General features: G+C 49.5%; 1 protein-coding gene across 2 annotated transcripts in view; it reads right to left on the reverse strand.

The window, feature by feature from the left end:
* The window catches only part of LOC138488295 (multidrug and toxin extrusion protein 2-like), a 398,530-nt gene that overhangs the window by 3,433 nt on the left and 370,123 nt on the right, over positions 1-24,974 (reverse strand). For both annotated transcript variants that reach the window (XM_069615178.1, XM_069615177.1), the window contains exon 16: positions 20,329-20,401. In XM_069615178.1, coding sequence (XP_069471279.1) covers positions 20,329-20,401 — 73 coding nt within the window. The remainder of the gene's footprint in view (positions 1-20,328; positions 20,402-24,974) is intronic.

Below are 24,974 nucleotides of genomic sequence, written 5' to 3' on the forward strand. Positions count from 1 at the left end.
ATCAGTACGTCGTTCGATAGAGCTTGGATTTTGTTTGATAATCATACAACAGAAATCTTGGTACAATGAATTTGGGGGAGGAAACAGCATTTTGCTATAGTTCGTTAGCTTGCGCCACCAAAATTTCGAAGCGAACGAGTTTAGCCCAAGTTCGTGAATTAGTATTGAGTTGGGCACAGATTTAGGTAAGCCCAATACTGCTTTCCATATTTTTCCTTGCAGTATATTCAATATCTTTGTGATATCCAGAATACACAAATCTAAACCATACAGTAAGACAGCTTCCACCTTTAAAGTATAGAATTCGAACAGCGGTTTAAGTGAAAATTTTGCATATTTGTGATATATAACTTTCATCTGTGATACGAGAGCAGTTGCGTTCTGGGTGAGGGTGGTCTTCCACATGATCAAAGAATTGGAGTCGCATAAGTTGTAGCCCAAATACCTGGTTTTTAACACACGATGAATAACTATATCATTCATATGCCAAGTATACCTACGTAGCTTTTTTCTATTAGCAAAAACCATTATGTTTGATTTATTAGCATTAATTAATTAATTTTGATATATTTCAAAGGCCCATAGGGGGTACGATCGCACAAAATGATGTCATCCGCGAAGGCCAACCAGTTAATTCGTGTTTCTCCCAATTTTATTGGAAATACCACTAATTCGTCCCACAGCTTATCTATATCACATATATAAAGATTGAACAGGATGGCCGCCACTGGCATCCTTGTTTGACACCTATCGCAGTGTCAATAGCCTCAGTGGTCGTGCCATCCTGCTTAATCTGCACCATATAGGACGTATGAGAGTGTAAAAGTGATATAAGCCCAACAATGTGTCCAGGAACCCCGTAATTAAGGAGTTTGTTCCATAGGCGCACACCCAAATGATGCTATCGAAAACGGTTGAGAGGTCCAAAGATGCCATGTAGATTGCCCCTGAAGATGTAGTATGAGAGGTTTGTAGTAAATGAGTTACCTTACCTTACATAAAGCCATGATTTAAATAACTTGTTGTATTATAATAAAGTTTTACTAGGAAAACCTACAGATAGACCCTTATGGCCTCATTAAGAACTGGACCTCTCCACTGTTTTCTCACTTTTATGAAGTTGCACTGTATGTACTTCTTATAAACGCTAAGAAAAAAACAATTGGGGGGAGGGGGTCATTTTTTATGTCTCCCATATTTTAAAAGGACTGTAAAGACAGGCTTTACGGATCAACCGTCTCCATATTGCCACTCTCAACTCTTGCTCAGCTGTCAAACAATCCTCTGATATCTGCCGACTCCTGGAAGAACTCGACCTTGATGTCGTCGCTCTCACAGAGACATGGTTCACGGCCAGCCCTGCCACAAGCTTTGACACTCTCCTCCCTGATGGCTACAAAATCCTCTTCGCCCAGATCCAACCGTCCTGGTGGGGATGTAGCCTTGATCTTTCCTGAGTGGATTCCTGGCTCTGTTATTCATATGCAGGCCTACTCCTCCTTCGAATCCCTTGTCTCCAGGCTTTCTCTCTCTCCTGGCCACTCTCTCACCATTGCTACTATCTATCGGGAACCTGGCCAGACTACCTCTTTCCTCTGAGTGGGCTGACCTCCTCCCTCTTGGCCTCGACCACTCAACTCCTCCTCCTTGGAGACCTCAACATCCACCGCAATGCTTCCTGTCCCTCCTCCGGACTCTTTCATGAACTTTGCAACTCTCTCTTTCTTTCTATTCTTCCCTCTGGCCCGACTCACTCTGCAGGACACTCTAGATGTTCTCATCTCCTCTGGCCTCCCCCTCTCTAACGCTCCCATAATGCCTCTCTCCTGGAGTGATCTCTGTCTCCTTTTCTCCCATCTCTCCCTCTCTACCCTGCAGGTCAAGCCAGCTCCAGCACTGCCACCTACCTTTTCGATCATCCGGCCCATGAAGCAGGTGTCAGTTGAGGCGCTGCCACTTTCTCTCCCCCTCCTCCACCCCTGGCTGGCTCTCACCCTGACACAGCCCTTTTCAAGATGTAGTCTGCTATCTCTGATACTCTCGATGTTCTTTCCCCCGTCATGAGAATCCGCTTGAAGCCCTGTTGGTATGACTCTGACCTCGTCACTCTTAAAAGCAAGTGTAGGGTGGCTGAAAGGAAATGGTGGGCATGTTGTGCACCCTCTGACAAACTGGCCTACCGCCTGATCCAAAGGCAATACCGGCTCTCTGTCCGCACTAAGAAGAGAGCCCACATCCAAGCCTGCGTCTCTGTGGTATCTACTCTTTCAAATCTGTAAGGAGCTGGCCAACCCTGCTACAGTCTCCGCTTCACCTGTCCCCTCCCAGGCCCTCTGCACAGCCCTGGCTTCTCATTTCATCTCTAAAACCCAGCCCATCCCGTCCACCCTCTCGTCCTCTCCTCCTTTTCCTTCCACTCTCTCTGACACTTCCGGCCCCTCTGCAGCCGCCTCTCCTCCCTCTTTCCTTTCCCATGTTCTCCCTCTGTTCTCCCCTGATGACATTTCTAGACAAGTCCGATCTAAGAAAGCCTTGTCAAAACAGGTTCTTGCCTGTTCATCCAAAACCATCAAGGACCATATTGATACGCTTGCTCCTGCCCTGGCTCACTTCTGCAACCACTCCTTCACCACTGGAGCCTTCCCCTCCCCTTTGAAGCACTCTTGTGCACCCTCTTCTTAAGAAACCCTAAGCCGACCCCTCCTGCCCGGGTAACTATCACTCCTTTCCTGGGCAAACTCTTGGAAAAGCTGGCCATCTCCCAGCTTAACCTCCACACTGATTCTGTTGGTGGTCTCCATGGCCATCAGTCTGGCTTCAGAGAAGCCAGAAGCACGGAAACTGCTCTCCTGAAAATCTGTGAAGACCTGCTCTTCAACCATGATTCTAATCTCCCCTCTGTCCTCATCCTACTTTCTTCTGCCTTTGACACCGTCAGCCATGACATCCTGCTCAACCGCCTCCATGATAACCTGGGTATCACTGATCAGGCGCTGGCCTCGCTGACCTCTTTCCTCTTCAATTGACCCTCCCAGGTCCAACTTGGGTCCTTCCACTCCTTTATCTCACTCTCCACTTGTGGTGTTCTGCAGGGGTCTAACCTCTCTCCCTGCTTTTCAACCAATGCCTGGCACCCCTCGCCTACCGCATTGCTGCTCTCTGCTCCAACTTTCAGTGCTACGCAGATGACACTCATCTCGTTTTCAGGCTCCCCTATACCACCTCCTCTCCCTCTCTCATCTCTGACTGTTTGTCTGCAATACAGGAGTGGTGTGCCGCCAACGACCCCAGCCTTAATGCCAGTAAGACAGAGATCCTCCTGCATCATCCTTTCCTGTCACTCTCTGGCTGGCCTCCGTTGGCCCTCTACCTGCTCCCACCTGTGAGGCTAAGAACCTCAGGGTCATCTTCGACTCCACGCTTTCCTTTGTTACATACATCTCTGACAGACTACCAAATGCATCTCCTCCGAGGTATTCTCCCTTTCCTCTTCTTCCCCCAGAAGCTCACTGTCTCCAGAGCTCTGGTTCTCTCTAGGCTGGACTACTGCAACAGCCTCTTCCTAAATATGCCTGCAACTACCCTCCGCCCTCTTCAACTCATCCAGAACAGGACTGCAAGACTTGTCCTTGGCCCCAAGCCCAGGGATCGTATCTCTCCAGCCCTGAAATCTCTTCATTGGCTCCCAGTGGCTGCAAGGGTTAAATTCAAGACCCTCTGCATTGTCCACAAAGCCATCTGGGGCCTGGGCCCACAATACCTTCAACTGTCCCTTCAGAAATACCTTCCTTCTCAAGCTCTTTGCTCCTCCACCGCCAACTCCCTCACGGTCAGCCGCTTCTCCAAGCAATGAGTTGGTGATAGATCACTTTCTTAGGCGGCGCCTCTCTCTGGAACAGCCTCCCTGCCTCTCTGAAACTTGAGAAGAGCCATCTTTGGTTCCGGAAGCACCTCAAGACCATCCTCTTTGCTTCTGCCTTCTCCCTTCTTCTCCCCTCCTGATCTGTCTGCTTCTGCACTGGGCACCTGGCTACCCTCTGAATTCGGTCCAGATCCCTGCCCACCGAGCTGCATACCCGCACTTCTTCCTGGCAACTCTTGCACTTGGGTCTGTATCTGCAACCCTACAGTCCCCTTACCTGCACTTATTAGACACCCGTTTGTCTACACCTAATTCTTGCACTCGCCACCTGGCCGCATTACCTGTTGTTTTGTTTAAGTGTTCAGCACTTTCCACTCCTCTCGTACCCCTTGAACCCCCCCTCTCCCCTGCACTTGCGCATTATCAATGTCACTGGGCCTAGTAAGATGGTGGTTTTGTCCTCCCATGTACCCCTCCCTTGCCTCGTCTCACCTTGAAACACTTGTGAATGGGTGCGCTACAAATAAAATATATCATATATCATATATCATCAACACCTCTCTCTACACCTTTATTACTGATCCAACAGATTTTCTTCTTGTTTTTCCACAATTGAAGGGGCAGGACACTCGGCCTCATTCTAACTTTGCCGGTATCCTGGCTTTTAATGCAAATGTGTTGACTTTGGGTTTGTTTTGCCAAACAATCAATTCAGCGCCGAAACAAGGAGCCAGGGAGAGAAACCTGGATCGCTACAGAGGAGAAGGGCAATTACCCTACGAAAATTCTTAAGTTGTGTCCACAGAAAGTACATAGACAGAGTTAATAAAATTGAATGTTTGGCAAAAAATTGATGGACAAAAGTGAGCAAAAGTTTATGCATGAAATAAAAAGATAATTCTTGAGAAAAAACCTGACAAGTGTGAAGACCCCCCTTTTTTCTTTGGCACTCGCAATTAAGAATCAATATATTATATGGTATGTCGCAAGTGGATATGTCTACAATTGTAAAATAGTTTAACCCTATCTATGGCAACCTATATATTGATGCAATACCACAGCTGACATCCAAAAGAAACAAAAACAAGCTACCAAATTGGAATTCGCCCAAGGTCAAAGTCCTGTTAAGGATGCAAATAGTGTGTTAATACCATGAGCACTAGCATTCTCAAGAAAACCCCAGATGGATATTTGGTTGTAAGAGCTGCTATGGTCTGAAAGTTTGACTCTCTCTGGGGGAGCAAAAGCCGTGCCCTGCTCTGCGTCGAAGACTGCACAAATATACTGGAGTTGCAAGGAGGGAGTCCAAACCAACCTTATTAGGATCATAGAAATCTCTAAAGAGTTTAAAAGGTTGCCTGGGGGTCCTCCACTGCCTCGTTCCTCTGTCCTAGTCCATAGCAAACCTCTGCAAAGATAAGCTTCCACCTCCGCCATGACGTTCATGAACCTGGATGGGCGATCAGCAAACTGTTAATGAGTGTTTCCCACCCCAAAACTAAAGAACTCCTGATATGTGGGATGGATAGGGACAAGAAAGTATGCATCTTGCAGGTCTAAAGAGACAAACCAATCTTGCAACTCAAAGGCTTTGTGGGTCTGGGTAAGGGTGACAATCTTGAACGTGTCCTTCTGGAGAAGCTTGTTTTGGAGACTCAAATCTGAGGTGATCAGAGTCTTCAGGCTTTCTCGTTGATGATAAATGAATGGGAATAGTAGCCTTTAACAATTTGTGCTGATGTTACAAGCACCACTACTCACTTCAGCAGCATCAGAGTGATCTTTAAGAAAGTGGGTTTCGAGAGGTGGAATGTGGAGGGAGGTCTGATTGGGGATGGCTGGTTCAGGAACAGAGGATTGGGGCACTAGGCCAGTATCTGAAGGATCAAGTGTTCCAATGTTATGGCCTTCCTAATGAAACCTAATCCTTCCCTCGGAAAAGAGTTGTGCAAACACACAACTATCCTAATGAGTCTGGGGTGCTAGAGTGAATGGAAGCAGTGGACTCGCACTTCCCAACCCCACTGCCTCTGGATGGATAAAAGTGTCTGTCTTGCTGGCATCGAACAGATCCCTGTAATCTGAGGGAAGGAGTATGTGAGATAGTGACTTCTCCTAGAAAATTAGGTGGAGGCTGTGAAGTGTCCCAGGCGAGCTGCAACATGTAGATGCCCCTCCAGTGTCCCCTGCACTCCCACTGCAGGCCCTGCTGATTCACGAGGGAAGAACCCCTTCTAAAATGGCTGCTGCCACTACCACAGACCTATTCTTCACCCAGAAGTGCCTGCAACAGGCCTCTGGATCCGACCACCTTGATTGGCTGCCCCCTTAGCAAATGGGGAGATGTGCCTTAAACCGGCAAGCGCAGCCGGCCCATTTGCAAGGGCCGTTTCAAAGGGCACTGATGCCTGTCTTGACTTGTCCAGGACGCGGACAGCCGACTCCTCCCACCACACCCAACTCAGTCTGCCAGATAGACTGCAACTTAGAATCGAGTCGGTGAAGCAGACACGGCCACAAGCACTAGGTAAAGTGCCTCCTCCTAACATGTATAACTTACATGCATGCACCGAGCATATGAGTCGTGGTTCGCTATTGAAACACAACCTCCTGCTGTCCTTGCCGCTGCCGACTTGGTTCCTCCCACCCCTTACCTATGCCCTCATCAAGGCCCGGCTATATTATCCAGCACATCCCAGCCTTATGGAGCAACCCACCTTGACCACTCAGGACCGGATGCTTTACTCCGCTACGGCTTCTCGCTATAGTCCTCGTAGTACCCACACCCCACAAGCAGAGAACCTCCATCCACATTCACAGACTCTAGCAATTGCTACACGTCCCTTACAAAGAACCCAATCACTAGGGAAAAACAACATTGCACCCCCACAGATACCCTTGATGCTCCTAATCCCATCTGGTTCCTACTATGCCTGAAGTTCCCCAGCAACCCGTTAAGCCTAGAGGCTAAAACCCTCTCCCCCCTAACTTGACCAAGTCCATCTGCAGCCTCCGTAGTGCCATGACTCTTCCTGGTACTGGTTTAAACATGCCATCACAAATTCACTTTGACCGGGCCCCCCATCACCATACAACTAAACAAAGTAGCACCCGTTTATTCCTAAAGTCATGTGGCAAAATGCCACTACAAGGAAATCTTGCTTAGGCGATTGCTGCACAGCTAGTCAGAGACCCATCAACCTCTGTCCTACCACTAGCCCTTAGGGGACCACACCAACACTGCCAAAACTAAAACCACACATGCAACTGCCATATATGCCCACCACAAGCCTACTAAGACCTTACCATTGCGGAAATACATGAACAAAACCCTATCCAGCAATCAAAAGAAATGTACTCCTACCCTCACATTACAATGTGCACTAATCAATGCTAGGTCTATTCCTGCACATGCCCTTGAAATCCACAATCTCATCACTTCCCGTAATCTTGATATCTTAGCAATTACGGAAACCTGGTTACATGCAACCTCCGGCCATGCCCTATCCATTGACCTTCCATCAGGATACACTATCTTACGCACAGAGTGAATACCAGAGGCGGGGGAGTGGCACTCATCACAAGGGACACTCTCCCCATTAGACAACTGAATTGCTCCCTTTCTCACAATAGTGACATCCTGTCAGCGGAATAGGAGTTATCTGACTCAGTCACCATCACTCTCCACACCATTTACAGCCCCCCTGGTCCATCCTTGACTTTTGAAGAAACCACCTTCACTCCCTGGGTGCCCACATCACAATGACCTCTAAAACAATCCTCCTGGAGACTTCAACTGAGGCATTAATGATCAAGATGATCCAGCAGCCCTTTCGCTGTCTAGTTCGCTTAGCTCCCTTGGCTTCCAACAGCACCCCCACACACAATAAAGGTCGGACTCTCGATTCTCAGGTATCTGTCCTCTCCAACGACCCCTGCCCGTGATGAGACCACAACATTGTGCAATGCCCCATCTCGCCTGTCATCCACTCCACACCCATCCCTATCCCACTGCCCTCCACCTTGGCCCACAGCTACAAAAACCTCACAATGGAACGCGTAGCCCCCCTGCTTAGCTCACTCCTACCTAAGCCCCCTTTCTCCAAAGACTGTAACACTCTCTCGAACCAATACATGAAAATACTAACTGCAGCCATCAACACCATAGCCCCACTTAAGCCCTGTAAACGTAAACCATCTGCTCATAGAAACTCATGGTTTACCCCTGAACTTCAAACACTCTGCACCAACAAGTGTATAGCTGAAGCCAACTGGGAGGCCAGTAAGTTACTGTACACAGCAGCCTCCAAACTCTACAAAAAAGCTATCATCCCTGACAAATCCGCCATTTTCACCATTCTCAGGGAATTAGAAACTCCCACCATCCCTCCCAGCACCTTAACCAAAGAGGTCACCTGGTGCTCCAATATCCAAAACGCCATGCTCACCAGAATTGACACCCTATAAAACAAAATTGACACCAAACAAGCTCTGATCCAACCCCTCACAAAGACCTTAGATAGCCCCCACCCCTTCTACTGACCTCCTTCATGACCCTCCTATGTTTCGGAAGAAGAAGTCAAAGTCATCCTTAAAAGCCTCAAACATTTTCGCTGCAATGGCAACATTTGTCCGGCGAGCCTCATAAAAGATTGCTCAGACATTCTAGACCCCCTCATTACCTCCTTTATCAACGCATCCTTCTCCATTGGCATAGTCCCTACTAGCCTTAAAGATGATTGGGTTCTTCATCCTATCAAAAAACTTACACTAGACCCTGCAATCCCTACCAAATACCGCCCAACCACAACTTAAAATTCTTAACATTCTTAACAGAGCCGCCTATCTACAAATCCAGCAACACCTTGAAGCCAGCCAAATCTTGGGCATGCACCAATTAGGATTCCGGCCACGCCATGGGATTGAATCGGCTCTTATCCACCGACTGATCCAGATGTATTTATTTTATTTATTTATTGTTTGTTTGCTAGGCGCTTATACAGAAAGTAAAATACTGTTTCAAAGCGCCCACAGGGCGAGGGGGGGGGGGAGACAAGGGAGTGGAATACATTACATAAAAATAATTAATAAGAGCAGTGGAGTGAAAAGGAGGAGGGACGAACCTACTATGCCTTGTGAGTATTCAGAACATGCAAGTGCAGCAAGGAAAGGGCAGAAGTAGTACGTGCTGGGGAATCCGGGCTCATGGGTGAGCCACAGATGAAGTGCTTGGGTTGTTGAGTGCTACATGGTCAAGGGCCACGTTAGGAGTAAGTGCAATCCTCTAGGGTGCAGGATGTGCCAAGGCAAGTGCTGAGGGAAGACAGGAGCTAGGCTGATTGGGTGTGGGAGGTCATGGGACCAGAGGATGCATAACGGCACTGGACACCAATCACAGCAACTGTCAGATTAGCAGAGAAGAAGGGAAGGAGGAGGTGAAGAGGAAAGTCTTGAGAAGCTTCCAGCGTCCTGCTCAAGGGGCAGAGGCAGGGGGAGGCTGTTCCATAGGAGGGAGCCAGCTGAGGAACGCGATCGACCGCCTAACCTCTGTTTAGCAAAACGGTTTACATGGTGTGCATGAAAAAGTCAAAAACATTGGCCCGCATTATGACCTCGGCGGTAGCCATGCCGCTGTTGGCGGCATGGCTGCCGCCGAAATCGCGTCCGGGTCCACGGAATGAGGAATTACCGGGCCATTCCGAGTTCGGAAGGCCCAGTAATTCCTCCCTCCAAGGACCCAAACCCGGTCCTTCCCCATTCCCATTTCAGCCGCTATAGGGCTGAATGGGAGAGGGAGCAAACAACGGGCCATTACGAGTTGGCCCGTTGTTTGCTCCCTCTTCCCCTCGCGGGACCCGGTAAGCACGCCTGGTTTGACCAGGTGTTACTTACCGGGTCCCGTGAGGGGACCTCGTAATGAGGCAGTACGGGGTAAACGGCGGCGGCACCTTTTACGGCGCCATTAACCCCGTACCGCCAGCGTCGTAATGAGGCTCATTATGTCGAAAGTCATAATGTTGAAAAAAAAATATCGAATTTTTTTTTCTTCAAATGTTTTATTTTTTTATTTACATGTTTTTTTTGGGTTCCGCAAGTAAAAAAAAGTGGTAAAACAAAAAAATAAATTAAAAAAAAGGGGGTTTGAGGGAAGCCCCCTATTACGAACAGAAAAAAAACAAAAATAGACATTCGGAAAAAAAAATGTTCAACTTTTTTTTTCGACATTGTGACTTTCGACATAATGTAATTCGAAATTATCACTATAAACCAGTTTACACACAAAGAGTTGGTGCCAGAGGAACGAAGTGGTCTAGAGGGACAGTATTTAGTAATATAACGTTGAATATAGTGTGGTACCCGGTCCCAGATAGCCTTGTGGATGATGCAGAGGGATTTGAATTTAGTCAGTGCAGCAACCGGGAGCCGTTGAAGACATTTTAGGGCAGGAGAGATGCAGTCCCTGGGCTTAAGACCAAGGAAAAGTCTTGCTGGCCCATTCTGGATTAGCTGGAGGGGTCACAGAGTGGCAGAGGTAGATTCAGGAGGAGGCTATTGCAATTAGGGATGAAGGCAAGCCAGCCCTGCTAGTTTTCCTAGATCTCTCAGCTGCCTTTGACCTGGTTGACCACAACTCCTAGGCCAGCACCTATCCACCTCTGCCAACCTCTCTTCAGAAGCCTCAGTCTGGATTGCATCCTTCCTAGGGAACAGATATTGCAAGCGCACCACCAGCATTTCCTGCGGCGTCCTGTAAGGTTCCTTTGTGTGACCAACTTTGTATAACATATTCACAAAACCATTATTCACCCTATTGGACTCCATTGGCATATCTTATGCAAATTATGCAGATGACATACAGATCTTTCTCCCCCTGTCTGGAAATTGCCAAGAAAATTCCTCCTCTCTCAACTCGGTCTACATGACCATCCAATCATGGATGGCCATGCACCAGTTATGCCTGAATGATGAGAAAACAGAGCTTTTCATAGTGGATGCCCCTTTGGTTATCAATAAGCTAAGCCTCAATACGAATCCTTCAATATTGACAGGATAGTAATCCCAGCCTCCCCCGTGGTGAAAACCCTTGGCGTATATCTAGACGCTTCACTATCGCTATCATGGCAAGTGAGTGGCATTTCCTGCAGTGCCACCTATACGACGAAGCTAATCAACACCTCCAGACCTTTCCTCTCACCAGAGAGTTGCATGACCATAGCCAGAGCCACAATAGGATCTAGACTCGACTACTACATTGCCATCTTTGTAGGTACCATCTATGTCAAAATCCGGAAAATGCAGGTTATTCAGAATAACGCACTCAGAGCAGCGCGCAACATCCCTAAAGCCGATCACGTCACTGCAGATAGAAAACTTGCCCACTAGCTTCCGATTCATGAGCGAATCATTTTCAAAAACTCTTTCCATCACACATAGATGCCTATCCAAAGTTTCCCCTCTCTACTTATCCCAAAAAATCACCAAAGCATCCTCTGTCAGACCGACCAGAGCAGCGTATGCCCACCGCATCACCACGCCTAAATTTAAGCAGGCTAAAACTGGAGGATCTAGTTTCCCAACATTTTCTGCCAAGCAGTGGAACCTCCTAGCGCCCACTCTCCAGGCTGAACAGTCTTACCGGACCTTCAGGAAAGCGCTAAATAATCTGCTGTTCACCTAGCTCTGACGAACACTGTTCCTTCCTTTGTGAGAGTATGTCAACAAAGAATGTCCTTCGATCTCAAAATTCATACCATGTTTTTTTTCTGTCGTCGATATTGCTCACATGTGTAACTGGTTCATGTAACAGAACCTTGATGACCATTTATTTATTTATTTTTACATGTATAGAGCGTGTTCTATATATGTAAAAATAAATAAATAAATAAAATAGAATTGAGCCCATCAAATAGCATGTCAAGGAGTTTTTCTTACACATCATGGCTGAAATTCTACAACCACATGTAAGGGTGACATCTTACACCAACACCAGTCCTATTGTACCTTGCCACACAATATGTGGTGCCCAGACCAGGCTGAAGAATCTGAATGCATGTCTACTTTCGGTCGAGTGCAAAACACTGAAATAAACCCTGCATTCTTGGAAGCAAATTCTTCATGACCACACCCTCACAGGGAATGAGAAAAACCAAAGTGCAGTTTGAGTTGATGGTTTGTAAGAAAAGACTTTACTTCACCATCCCCGTGCATCTAATTTCCCAGACTCCATGTCAGCAGTCACAGACGTGAAAGTCGCAGAATGGGACCCAGCTGTAGTGGCATGGACCACCAAGCTTTCCGGGGTCAGATGTGATCTTAAGAACATCGGATCCTTAGGTACTAAAGAATGGTTCTAGACAAACTCCTTCAGCATTGTGTGCGCAGGGATGTGTCTATCCCATACCACCATCATGCATACATGCCAACATTCTGTGACCAAAAATCTGTAGGAATCTTAAAGTTTCAAAAATAGTCAGGCGAGGAGGTAATGATAGGAATAGGGCGCGTCAGCAGCCCATTGTCATTGAATGAGCCCGCCGCCGCGGGTGCATTCAATGACAATGAGGCGCCTGCCACGCCTTCTGCAATCAGGCCAGCTCGGGGGAGCCCTTGAAAGACTCGCCAGAGTTGACGTGGTGGGGGGCTAATGGCACCTTTTGAAAGGCACTCGCGGCGGAGGGGCGCCCTTAGCCCACCGCCGTGGGCGCCTTTTACATCAAAGGCCTGCATGCTGCGCCTTCTCCCGCTACGCCAGCTTGGGGAAGTCCTTGAACGACTCCCCCGATCTGGCGTGATGGGGGGCTAATGGCGCCTTTGGCCAAAGGCACCCGCGGCGGAGGGGCGCTTTTAGCCCACCGCCGTGGGTGCCTTTGACATTAAAAGCCTGCATGCTGCGCCTTCTCCCGCTATGCCAGCTCGTGGAAGTCCTTGAAAGACTCCCCGAGTTGGCGTGGTGGGGGGGCTAATGGCGCCTTTTGCCAAAGGCACCCGCGGCGGAGGGGCGCTTTTAGCCCACCGCCGTGGGTGTCTTTGACATTAACAGCCTGCATGCCACGCCTTCTGCCGTTACGCCAGCTCGGGGAAGTCCTTGAAAGACACCCCTGAGCTGGCGTGGTGGGGGGCTAATGGCGCCTTTTGCCAAAGGCACCCGTGGCGGAGGGGCGCTTTAGCCCAGCGCCGTGGGTGCCTTTGACATTAAAAGCCTGCATGCCGCGCATTCTCCTGGTACGCTAGCTCGGGGGAGCCCTTGAAAGACTCCCCCGAGCTGGCGTGGGCAAAAACAAAAGTTTTTTTTTTTTAACAAAAAAATCGGTATTTGGTGTCAAAAAATCGGTAGGCGGTAGGACTGCTTAAAAAGCGGTATCGTACCGCCTAAATCGGTAGGGTTGGCAAGTATGCATCATGGGTTAAATGTGAGCAGAGAAACAGTAGCAACTTGGACTCTCTAGGCTGCAAGATGTCCAATAGAGAATACATCTTTCTCTCCACTGGAGTGGCTTGTGACTCTAAAATGCCAACAGCCCTTGCTATGAAACTTATGAAAGCCTTGATGTCCAGACCAAGGGCTAACATGACGGTGGGACCTATCTCGATGAGTCACATTTCCTGGCATCTCACAGACCTTCTGCCAGGTCAAGAACAGCAGGATCCATCTGACTCAGAGGCAAATCCTTCGGGCAGGGAACATTCCCTGAGCTCATTCTAAGGAAGCAAGTCATTAGGGATGTTTCCATAGTACCCCTCCTTCTTCTTGAAAATGCTGTGAAAGTTTACAAAGGTCGTCTGCCTATCAAGCGGAATAAAGTGTGAGGCTTTCACATCTGGTTCTGGCAAGGAGCATCCCATCAGTGCTGGCTCCAAAGAGTCAACAGCTCAGCGGTAGTGTCAGGAAGACCAGGCACCAGAACCAATGACATCACCAATCCCAGCTCACTCTGTGCTGTACTCTGAACATAGTCCTTGGGCGTGAACAGCATCAGTAGGCCTGGGCTGAACTGTGGAGGAGCAGCAGACTTCAAGGTTGGTGGCAGCATGGTTGGACGGACTGTTGGAAAGCCACCATGGCCAATCTGAAGCCACCTCACGTCTCTGGAGTGAATGAAGAGGTAAGGAAGTTGGGATTGTTGGTTTCTGTAAGCTGTGAGAAATGTCACTAACAAAATCTTCCATACCTTCCTTGACGAGGAGGATGTGTTCAAGAAGACGACGTACTGCGCAAATGATGATGGAGCTTCCTTTTCCTCATGCTCCATCTCCTCAGACACTGAAGAAGCCTCCTGGGGCTGGAGAAGGTGGGCACCATTGCCACACACTCCCTTAGCACCTTGAGGTGCATAGAATGGCACAAATTACACTCCTCGGTACCAAGGTCCTTACCAAGACACCAGGCAAAGGAAAGGAGTGAGTCAGAGATTGAGGTTTGGTGGTCACAAATTATAAGTTACTCACCGTAGTGACTAACATACCCTTAGTCCTTAGTGCCCTTTCCTCCATACTGCATGGGCATCCCTTAGACGTATGGAGGAAAGGGGACTAAGGACTAACAGTACGTTAGTCACTACAGTGAGTAACTTATACTTACTCTTACGTCCCGTACCCTTTCCTCCACACTGCATTGGCAATTACAACTGAGTGTAGCCCCAAGGTGGAGAGGAAACCCTCTTTAAGCAAACAGGTTCCTAAGAACCACCTGTTTGAATGCCGTGTCTGATCTAGAGCCGGCATCCAAAGAGTAGTGCTTGCAGAAAGCCGAAGGTGTGGCCCATGTGGCCGCCCTGCTTATGACTTGCCAGGGGACATGCTGCTGGAAAGCAATGGCCATTGCCTTGGCTCAGACCACGTGGGTGTACATGTTGGTCGGCAGTGGCATATACTGTACCTCATAAGCATCTCTGATGGCCGAGACCATCCAACGGGTTATGGATGCCTTGGAGGGATGATACCACAGTCTTCATCCGCCGATGGTGACAAAAAGAGCATCCGACTTGCAGAAGCCCTTGGTCCTGTCTAAGTAGAATTTCAGTGCACGCCTGCCATCAAGGCAGTGCAGAACTCTCTGTGCCTCGTCTTTAGGCTCAGCAAAAAACGTAGGCAGCGCTATTTCATCGTTCGTATGGAATGCGCAAGGAACCTTAGGTAGGAATGCTGGGTGTGTCTGTAGGACTACCTTGTCTCTGTGAAACGTAGTGTATGGCTCGGAGGAGACCAGCGCCTAGATTTCGCTGAATCTGCCAGCCGATGTGAGGCCGACTAACAAGGCCGTCTTAATGGTGACCAGCCTGATGTCTGCGGACGCCATTGGTTCAAATGGTTTGTGCGACAGAGCAACCAAAACTATGTTGAGGTCCCACACGGGGTGCGGCCTCTTGATGAGCGGGTAGAGCCTGGCGAGTCCCGTCAAATGTTTCTTGACAATCGGGTTGGAAGAGGAAAAGATCTCCTCCTCCGAGTTTCTGCAAGCCCCAATGGCTGCCATGTAGGTGCAGCAAGTGTCTACCTGCACGCCTGAATGGGCGAGGTGCACCAAGAAGGAGAGCACATCGCCCAGGGTACATGCTAGGGGATTGACACCCTTAAAGTCTGCCCAGTGGCAGAACCTGGTCCACTTGCTCTTATATTGGGCCCTGGTAGACTTGCTCCTGGCGCCCTGTATGATCTCTTGAATGGCCTGGGAGAGGCTGAGGTGACCTAGCGTGACCTGTTCAGGAACCACGCTGTGAGGGCTAGTTTCTCTGGCGCGGGGTGGATGACCCTGCCCCCCTGGTGCGCCAGAAGATGTGCCGGGCCTGCCGGAAGGCGAATGGGAGGCTTCTCCGAGCGGCTGAGCAGCTCCGAGACCCATGGCCCGGCTGGCCACCATGGAGCTATTAGAATGATGCTGAGGTGGGGAGATTCCTAGATCTTGGATATCACCCTGTGAAACAGTGGAGTAGGCGGAACGGCTTATACTGTCATTCCGTCCCACCGGATCTGGAATGCATGGCCCAGGGAGCCCAAGCCTTGACCCTGCCAGGAGGTGAACAGTGGCACTTCCTGTTGCACCAGGAGGCAAAGAGGTCCACCTGAGGGTGTCCCCATTTGTAAAAGATCTCCTGCAGTACTAGGTCGTTCAACTGCCACTCGTAGTTGTCAGCTCCCAGTCTGCTGAGCCTGTCTGCCTCCAGGTTTGATTCTCCTGGCAGATGGACAGCCATGAGGTAGATTTTGTTCTCCAGGGCCCACTCCCACATGCTGACTGCCAGCCTGCACAGTGGGGGGGATCTGGTACCTCCCTGCTTGTTGACATAGAACATGCAGGTCGAGTTGTCTGTCTGAATGAGGACGACCTTGTCCAGCCAATTGATGTGGTGCTCCTGCCAGGTCCAAGTGCCATGGACGAAGTGGTTGTCCAGGGTGGCCCCCCAACCCTCCAGAGAGGAGTCCATGATGATGGTGACATGTGGGGTAGGTTACCAGAAAGGCTTGCCAGTCCGCAGGTTGCAGTCCCTGGACCACCATGTGAGGTCTGGGTGAAGCGACGGAGGAACGTTGATCATCTCTGACTGATGGCCCGTTCCTGGTTCCAAGAGGCTGCAAAGTGCAGCTGTATCCTCCTCATCCTGAGTCTCGTATGGGGGATGGCCATGAGGACTGCTGCCATGAGACCCGGTAGGTGTTGGTACCATATTCCTCTGCTGAGGAAGTGCGCCGAGGCCCTCTTGATGGCTGTGATCTTGTCCTCCGAGAGAAAGACCTTCTTGGAGCACGTGAGGCCCAAGAAGGTCAGTCTCTGCGTAGGCTGCAGCTGCGACTTCTTGAGGTTGAGTGAAAAACCCAGCTTGTGCAGTGTGTTCATAAGAGTGTGGGAAGTGTGTTGTACCGCTTCTGGAGATGTCGCCCTGACGAGCCAGTCATCGAGGTATGGATAGATGTGGAGGCCCTGAGGCCTGAGGGCCACCACTGTATTCATCAGCCTGGTAAAGACCCTGGGGGCCGAGTTGAGGCCGAAAGGAAGCACCTTGTATTGGAAATGGTAGCCCATGATCCCGAATCGTAGAAAAGAATTATGATGCTGCCATATCAGGACGTGAAGGTACGTGTCCTTAAGATTCAGGGAGCACATCCAGTCTCTCTTGCACAATGTCTCCGCTATCAAAGCTGGCATAACCATCTTGAATTTTTGTAGAGGTAGGGAGAGGTTGAGGGTGGAAAGGTCCAGCACAACTCTCAGGCCCGCCTGATTCTTTTTCTGAATGGTGAAAATCCTGGAGTAAAAGCCCAAGCCTCGCTGGGAGGCTGGGACTTCCTCCACTGTCTGGCTCTCGACGAGCGACCGGATCTCTGCCAAAAGAGTTGATGACCCAACCTGTGGGAGTGGAGGGGAAGAGACAGGAGAGGCTGGGATAGGGAGGCGGTACCCCGTGGATACTACCGAGAGGATCTAGGGGTCCGCAAAGTTCTGGCACCAGAAACGTGCATTGAGAGCAAGCCTGTCCCCCACTGGAGACACATGGACCTGGAGGGGCGTGTTATGCCTTCTCCTTCTTTCCCTCTGCGGCTGTTGCGCAGGAGGGGAACTGGAAAAAGCCCTTACTCCGCCCCCGCCCCTTTTGTTGATTGCACCGATGCTGTGTCGGCGAACGGTCAGGCTGCCTGGACCTCCGCTGTTGGAAGTTGCTGTAAAACCCTCCGTACATATGCCCCTTATCAGAGCGCTGCTGTGACTGGGTGTACGTTTTGGGCGTGGTCTTTGTAAGGATGGATAAAGATTTGGTCGTTTGTAAGATGTTTTTTCTTTTTGTCCAGCTCTTCGTCTGTTGTGGAGTGGAAGAGGTCACCCCCTTTGAACGGAAGATCTAAGATGCATTCCTTGACATCTGGGTTGAATTTCGTAGCACGGAGCTAAGCCATTCTTCTCATGTCCGTGGCAATGCAGATGGCACGTGGCCAAAGGTGTCAATGTGGGCCACAGTGGACGAAATGATGTTCTGCGCCACAATCCTGGCCTCTGCCAATCCCGCCTTGAATCGTGATTGGCTCTGTACTGGAACCTCTGGGAGGAAATCAGCAATTTCCCACGAGAGCCTCTGGTTAACGGCTGCCAGCATGGCTTCTGCATTGGATTGACAAAGGTACAAGGACGCGTTGGACAACAGCTTCTTCCAGTATGCCTCCAAGATCTTCTCCTCTTTGACTATGCAGCGCCGCAGAGGAGGAGGCTGAGGACGACTGAGGCTTGGAGTATGGTGATGCTGTAGCGATCACCGAGGAGTGTGGCTGAGGGTGGGCCGATAGCAAGAGTGTACCCCCCCATCAGCCTGTACTTGGCGTCCAGGTGTTTATTCAACGGCTAGAATGAGTGAGGCTTGAGCCAACCCTTCTTGGCCAAGGCAACTACGTCCTTCTGCATCAGGATACCCATTCTGGCCAAGGGATGTAGCTTGAGGACTTCTGCGACGACCCCCTCTGCTGGTTGCTCGACCTTGGGTTGAGGAAGGCCCAAGTACTCTGTCAGCCCTGCAAGACGTTCGTGGAAGGCCTTGGCCGAAGACGGTGTGTCAGGGTCTTCCCCCTCATCTGTGTACACCTGAGGGTCCGGTTGGTCTGGCACCTGAGGAGAGTTGTTGGGAGTCGAGGGCTGAGGTGTGTAAACGGGAGCCAGAGGCTGCGGTGCAGGCTGGAGCGGAACCGCCTGTAAAATTGGTTGGGGGGCTGGGGTGGGCTGCTGAGGCTGTACTGGGGCCAGCGGCTCCAGAGCCATAGGCGGGAACACGTCCCTGATGGCGTCCCTGAGGATGACCCCCATCCGAGGAGATTTCATGAGCCCAAGGAACCGTTCAAAGAACCTGTCCTCGAAGGCCGGAGTGGTGGTAGGCGATATTGACAGGGTAGGGAGTGGCTGCTGGAACCGTTGCGTGCCCTGCCCATACGGACGCAGCGGGAACCTGCCTTGGCGAAGGAAGGGTAAGCTGTAGGCCACATACCTGGTTGACATCAGTCCCAACTTGACACATTCCTCCACATGCTGCCTTCCTTGTAGCGGGGGTCGGCCAGATGTCTGGATTTTTTAGCACAGTGGCTATTTTGTCGAGCTGCCTTCAAAGTGCCTGCGTCGTGTTGCTCGCCTCACTGGGCCCCACCCAGGACTCTTGAGTCTGGATCATGGGGCCTACCCTGTTCCTCAGGCTGAGGCCCGGTAGGCGTTTCGCCCTCGGCGGATCTGCCAGTAGAACTGTGAATAGGCGCCCCCTCTGACATGTTGCCGGTAGTAGGGCGTAGCCCCTCGGGTGAAGACCCGGTAAAAGAACCTTCCGGTCCCTCAGCACTGTCACTGGGAGGATCCACTGACCCCTCGGCCTGTCGGCCGGTAGCTGATTCAGCCTCGGGTCTTGTGTTAGTACAAGGGCCTCGGCAGTCATTCCCGTGCAGGCGAGTCCTTGGGAAGGAGAGCCCCTTGCGGGGTGCACTGGAAAAGAGCAGCCCTACCATGGGCCTGGATCGATGATAGACAAAGTCCTTTAGGTCCTTTGGAGGCGATCTCTGGAAGCGCTCCCGCCACCTGGCTAGTCTGTTCTTCAGAGACCTTGAGGAAAGAGCGTTGCACGTGGTACAAGCTTGCCAGCCGTTATCTGGGCCAAGGCACCGTAGGCAGAGGGCATGGGGGTCTTTAATTGGGAAGAGCCCATCGCAGGATGGACACCTGCTGAACCCTGCAGAAGTCGACATGCACCGAGGTGGAGCGTGACGCCTGAGGACCGAGTACCTCAATGACAGAAAGACAAAAAAGACAGAAGAGAAGAAGTATCCGTGCGTGGAATTACATGGCCGAAGCCAAACCCAGGAGTGCTGGTGGATTTGGCCCGTTCCCGTCGATGCGGAAAAGGGGACCGATGTGTGGCACCAGAGAGCGGAGTCAGGGTAGCGCATGCTCCAAGGGCTGCACCCCCGCACGCCTCTAAATTTAAAGGGGAAGAAGGTTTTATCTGGTTAAAAAGGTTCCGTCTCCTGTCCCATGGAAGAGACGCCCATGCAGTATGGAGGAAAGGGGACGGGACGTAAGAGTATGACTGTTAAAGGTTTTTTTTTTTAGACCAGGTGGCACATGGAGGGGAGTTCAAGGATGAGGAATATGTAGGAAAAGTGTATTCATTTGCAATGTATATTTATAATTACGAGTTAAACATAACACACCTACTCTAACGTGTGTTGAAGGTTTAGGACGTATGCACTGATGTCAAAGTAAACATTTCATTCTAAGTCATTATGAGCACCCATTTTCCATCAATATGCCAAGACTGTGTGGAGTGTCCATGAAAACGGTCAAGCTAGTAGTAACACCAGACGACAGGTTACGCAATGCACATGTACATTTGAAAACTATTTTGAGAATTCTAGTCAGGTCTGGAATTTCAACAAGTGGCTTTGAAGTCAAAGGTTCCCCAACTGTTTCAACAATCAAGAGCAGTATTCTGCGTTTGACCTATACATACCATGGGGGATAGTTGTAGAGGAGATTTCGTTGATGTCCCCCTGGATCACTTTTACCCCGGCACGAATCCGAGCCTAAAATATAAAAACACAACAGAATATTGACGCAAGCAGGAATATGGAATATTTGAGGTATACCATTGGTTTGGAAAAATAACATAACAGTGAAGAATCTGTTATAACCCTAATCCCCTTTATTTGTTATTATAGCTTACCATTTAGGAGAATGTGCATTTAACCTAAGTATTGGGACATGAATATAAATGTGTCGTGCTGGCCCTCTCTAACCACCATAAAACTCAGTATGTTGACATAAAAATTGCCTGGGCAGAGACGCCTATTTGGATAAAATGTTTCTCCCCAATATCTGCTCAATATACTCTATGCACCCTCATTAGTTGTCAAAGGGTGCCATTGGCAGTTTAGTGTCCAAGTGGCTCAGTTGGTGCAATTGTGGCCAGTATCAAAAGACATTGATTGCATGTCACTTGGTGGCATTGGCGTATCCAGCTACCAAAGGGCTGCTTGGAAATTAAGGCGAATATTTAGGCAATAAGCCCCTCGCCTGTGGGCCATTACAGCATAAGGTAATGCCCCCGAGGCCCATAGTCACTTAACGAAGGCCCCTGGGGCATTACCCTATGCAGTAATGGTCCGCAAGCGAGGGGCTTATGGCCATTAGTACCCTGGCCTGTTAGACTAGGGTACTCATTTTTTTTTTCGTCTGAGAGATGCATTGCACACTCACCAGTTTCCAACACTCCAGCCCTTTTACTGTAATATAAGCAAAGTGGGAAAATCCGGGTGGGGTAGAAGTAGAAAAGTCACTAACGCAAGCTATGCCCGGGCCTCTTTTCTCTACACTAATGGGAGGATTACAAAGTACTTATTCCAAATTGAGTGGGTCACATGGAGACTTGGTGACTGCAAGCCTCTGGGTGAATCCGATTGTGCTGCAAATGGTCCAACACAAACAAAGAAGTTAGAAATCCCAAGATACAGGTGAAATTTGTTTAACCACAGTACTTCTATTTGTGAGTGCCTCATCAAATATATCCAAAAGGAACAGAAGAGTTCAGATTGCAAATAATCCAGACTTTATTGGCAAAATAGAAGACACATTTAGATCCAGTTAAGTCGACAGATGCTTTGCTCGACACTGCGCTGTTTCAGGACTTCTAAAGAAGAAACATAAAACACAAATAAAAGAAGGATCCATACAGAACTGAAACAAAAAGCCTCTGTGAAACAGCTCCACCTCGGGCATCACAAAGGTGCAGGATGCCATGAGGGCCAGAAGATGAGGAAGGGCTGAGACTGGAACCTGTCTTTGGGAATGGAAAACCTAATTCCTGAGACATCTGCAGGAACCTTTTATTCCCCGCTCCCTGCCCCCGCCTCCCCAAAACACAGATGCTTGCGTCCCTACACAACCAAAAAATCAAATACGCTTAACTCAAAACAGTTCAACTGTGTAAACCAGGTTGACCGGCGCAAACCCTCTCTTCACATTGAGCCTTGTGACAATCCTTCAAGTAGCTCTGTGGTTGACGTAGTGGAACCTGCTTCTCCTCCTCCAGAGCCCAGGGACATTCTCCCCACACCAGCCCAGTGTTCTCCTGCACATGGACTCCCTTACCCGCTTCTCATGGTGCTCCCCATTTACCAATCAATGGGCCCCATCCCTCATGAAACGTTCCCACAAAGGGCCTCATTACGAGTATAACTCAAAATTGGCGGTAACGCTGCTGTGGCAGAATTAGCATTACTGCCGTGTGGATCTGTGGAATTTCCCCTGAATTACAACCTGAGGGGGAACGTACACAGCAATGGCGGTAATGATAATTCCCAGTGGAGTAAATGCCGAGCAACCCATGGAACAATGAAATTCCACCAACAATCGGCAGAATTACAGTTACCGTCCTGGCAGTCGGCGGAATTTCCAACAGCTGAAATTCGTCATCACTAAATAAGGAAGCACTGCAGCGCCCATTTTGGAAATCAGAATCCATTGACTATTTCAAGATCACAAATCAAGGCCAAGGTGTATTAGATCCACTCAGGTGGAGTATAAAAGGCCCTCACCCACCTCCAACACACATTCAAGCAACATGCAGACGTAGATTACGGGCTCCATAACCTGCTACAGTACATTGAGCTACAGCAGCATGCTGGAGCACAGCAGGGAAGGAGGCAGGCGCAACAAAGGCGCAGGAGATGCATGCTGTGGAGGCCACCCATACCACATGTCCGCCCATCCCCATGGAAACTCACGGACAGCCAATTAGTCACCTTATACCGATTGGACCGTCCAACCATCTTCCAACTGCTCACCCTAACACAGGCAGAACTGCAGAGTGCCATTGCCATCAGAATAGCCACCCCACCCTGCTGAAGTCCTACATTTCTCTGGCAGAGGTGCATTACAACACACAGTTGGGACACTGCATGGGTTGTCACAGCCCACCTTCTCCAAGGTGCTGGACCAAGTCCTGGATGCCCTAATGATGCATGCACATCAGCACATCTCCATGCCCATCACCCAGGCACAGGTGCATGCTGCCAAGGCAAGGTTCTATAGCATTGCCCATTTCCCCAACACCATTGCGGCACTGATTGCAACCATGTGGTGTTGGTACCCCTCCCCCCAGGCAACAGAACAGGCTTACTGCAACCGTAAACAATACCATTGGATGAATGTGCTGATGACCTGCGATCCGACCTCACCATCAGTCACTGCTAGGCCTGATATCCTGGGGCCACACATGACTCACTGATTCTGCACAACAGCACCATACCTGCGTACATGGAGAGGCACAGAGAACAGCACACCTGTCTTGTGAGTAAGTAGCACTCAGACCTGACTGCCAACAGCACTGACACACATCTGGGTACGTAAGCAGTAGTAAAGTGAATGAACTACTGAAGCCCCTAGGTTAGAGAAAAGATATAGCAGCCGAGGGAGAACATTCATTTGAAGAGAGACCATCCTCCCATACCACCACAGCATCCAGGGAGCCCACCTCCCCAAATCCCTGATCAGTGTCCCAAGCATTTGGGTATCATTCAATGAGAACAGCGTGGTGAGATCTCTAGGAAGCTGGACTCCCAGGTATGTGAGTGCTACTTTCTCAAATCTCATCCCCTTAAACTGAGCCCTATTCTCCACAAAAGAGCCCTCTAGCAAGATTGGCACGATACATGATTTGTGAATGTTAAGTCCTGAAAACTAGCCAAAGGTCAGAATCAAAGACAGAAGCTCTGGAATCGATGAGTGTACATCCACTAAATATGCCAAAATATCATCTGCAAATAAGGACAGCTTGAAGGACATTTCCCCACAGTGAATACCCTTAATTTTTGGGTTAGCACGGACCTCAATCGCTAAGGGCTCTAGGGACATAGCATACAACAGAGGCGAGAGGGGACACTCTGGTCAACTGCAAGGAGGCGGTGAGAGATCCATTAACACCTGAGCCGTCAGGGACCCCTAAAAGGCTGCTATCCATTTCTGCATGTGTGGCCCCACCCGAAACCTCTCCAGGACCTTAAACATATATGGCCACTCAACACGGTCAAATGGCTTTTCCTAATCCAATGAGATCACTGCAGCATCTATATCCGCCTCCTGCGCCATATGCATCAGATCAATGTTTTTTCTAATGTTATCTGACCCCTGTTGTCCCTGAATAAAGTCAACCAGGTCACCAAAAATCAGTGTCAGAATATATCCCTTGAGCCTCCATTCCTGGAGTCTAGCAAATATTTTCACATCCCTACAGGAGCGATATAGGCCTGTACGAGGAACACTCGGCCAGGTCTCTCCCCGGCTTATGGATAACCACTATAATCGCACTCAGCATCGAGACGGGAAGAGCCTCCCCTTTCAACACCCTGTTAAAAACTTTGGCCAGATGCGGGGCCAAAATAGACCAAAACGTCTTGTAAAATTTGACTGAGAACCCGTAATCTTCCTGAGTGGTACCTGACTTTAATTCCTTGATGGTAAGGGCCACCTCTTCTGGGGTGATCAGACCTTCGATAGTGTCTGTCGCTAGGTCAGATAAACCCGGCATCCGTAGTGAGGCAATGAAATGCGACACTGGATCACCGTCTACTGAGTACTCTGTGTATACAGTGCCTCATAAAACGTACAACACTCCTCTCCTATTGCCCCAGGGTCGAACAGGCCCCCCCTCTCTGGAATTTTAATTCTATTGAATAATTTGGATTTCTGCATCTCCCGCAGGTGCCATGCAAGGATTCTATCGGCCCTCGTGAAATCTCTTTCTTGTAATACTTCTGTTTCAAGAAGGTCAACATCTTTTCTGTACCCTGGATAACCAGGGTCTTCAACCGAGATTCATGATTTATATAAATGCAGCTGCGCTGCTCTTACAGGTCCTGTCCTCCCGTCCTATTACCCCCCCCAGGCTAAGTCCCTCTATTTGCGATTGAAGATCCTCTGTTCCCTCAGTTTCTCTTGTTTTTTCCATGCACCCAAAACTATCAATACCCCCTAATCGTGGCCTTGAACCCTTCCTAAACAAACCGAGGACTGGTATCCCCCCCACCACCATTAAACTCAAAGTATTCCTGAATGTGGTGTCTGAAGTGTTTGAGCTAACACCTTATCCTATTGCAGCAG

Source organism: Ambystoma mexicanum, chromosome 9 (assembly GCF_040938575.1).
Source record: "Ambystoma mexicanum isolate Mex_15411 chromosome 9, UKY_AmexF1_1, whole genome shotgun sequence".
Classification (NCBI taxonomy): Eukaryota; Metazoa; Chordata; class Amphibia; order Caudata; family Ambystomatidae; genus Ambystoma; species Ambystoma mexicanum.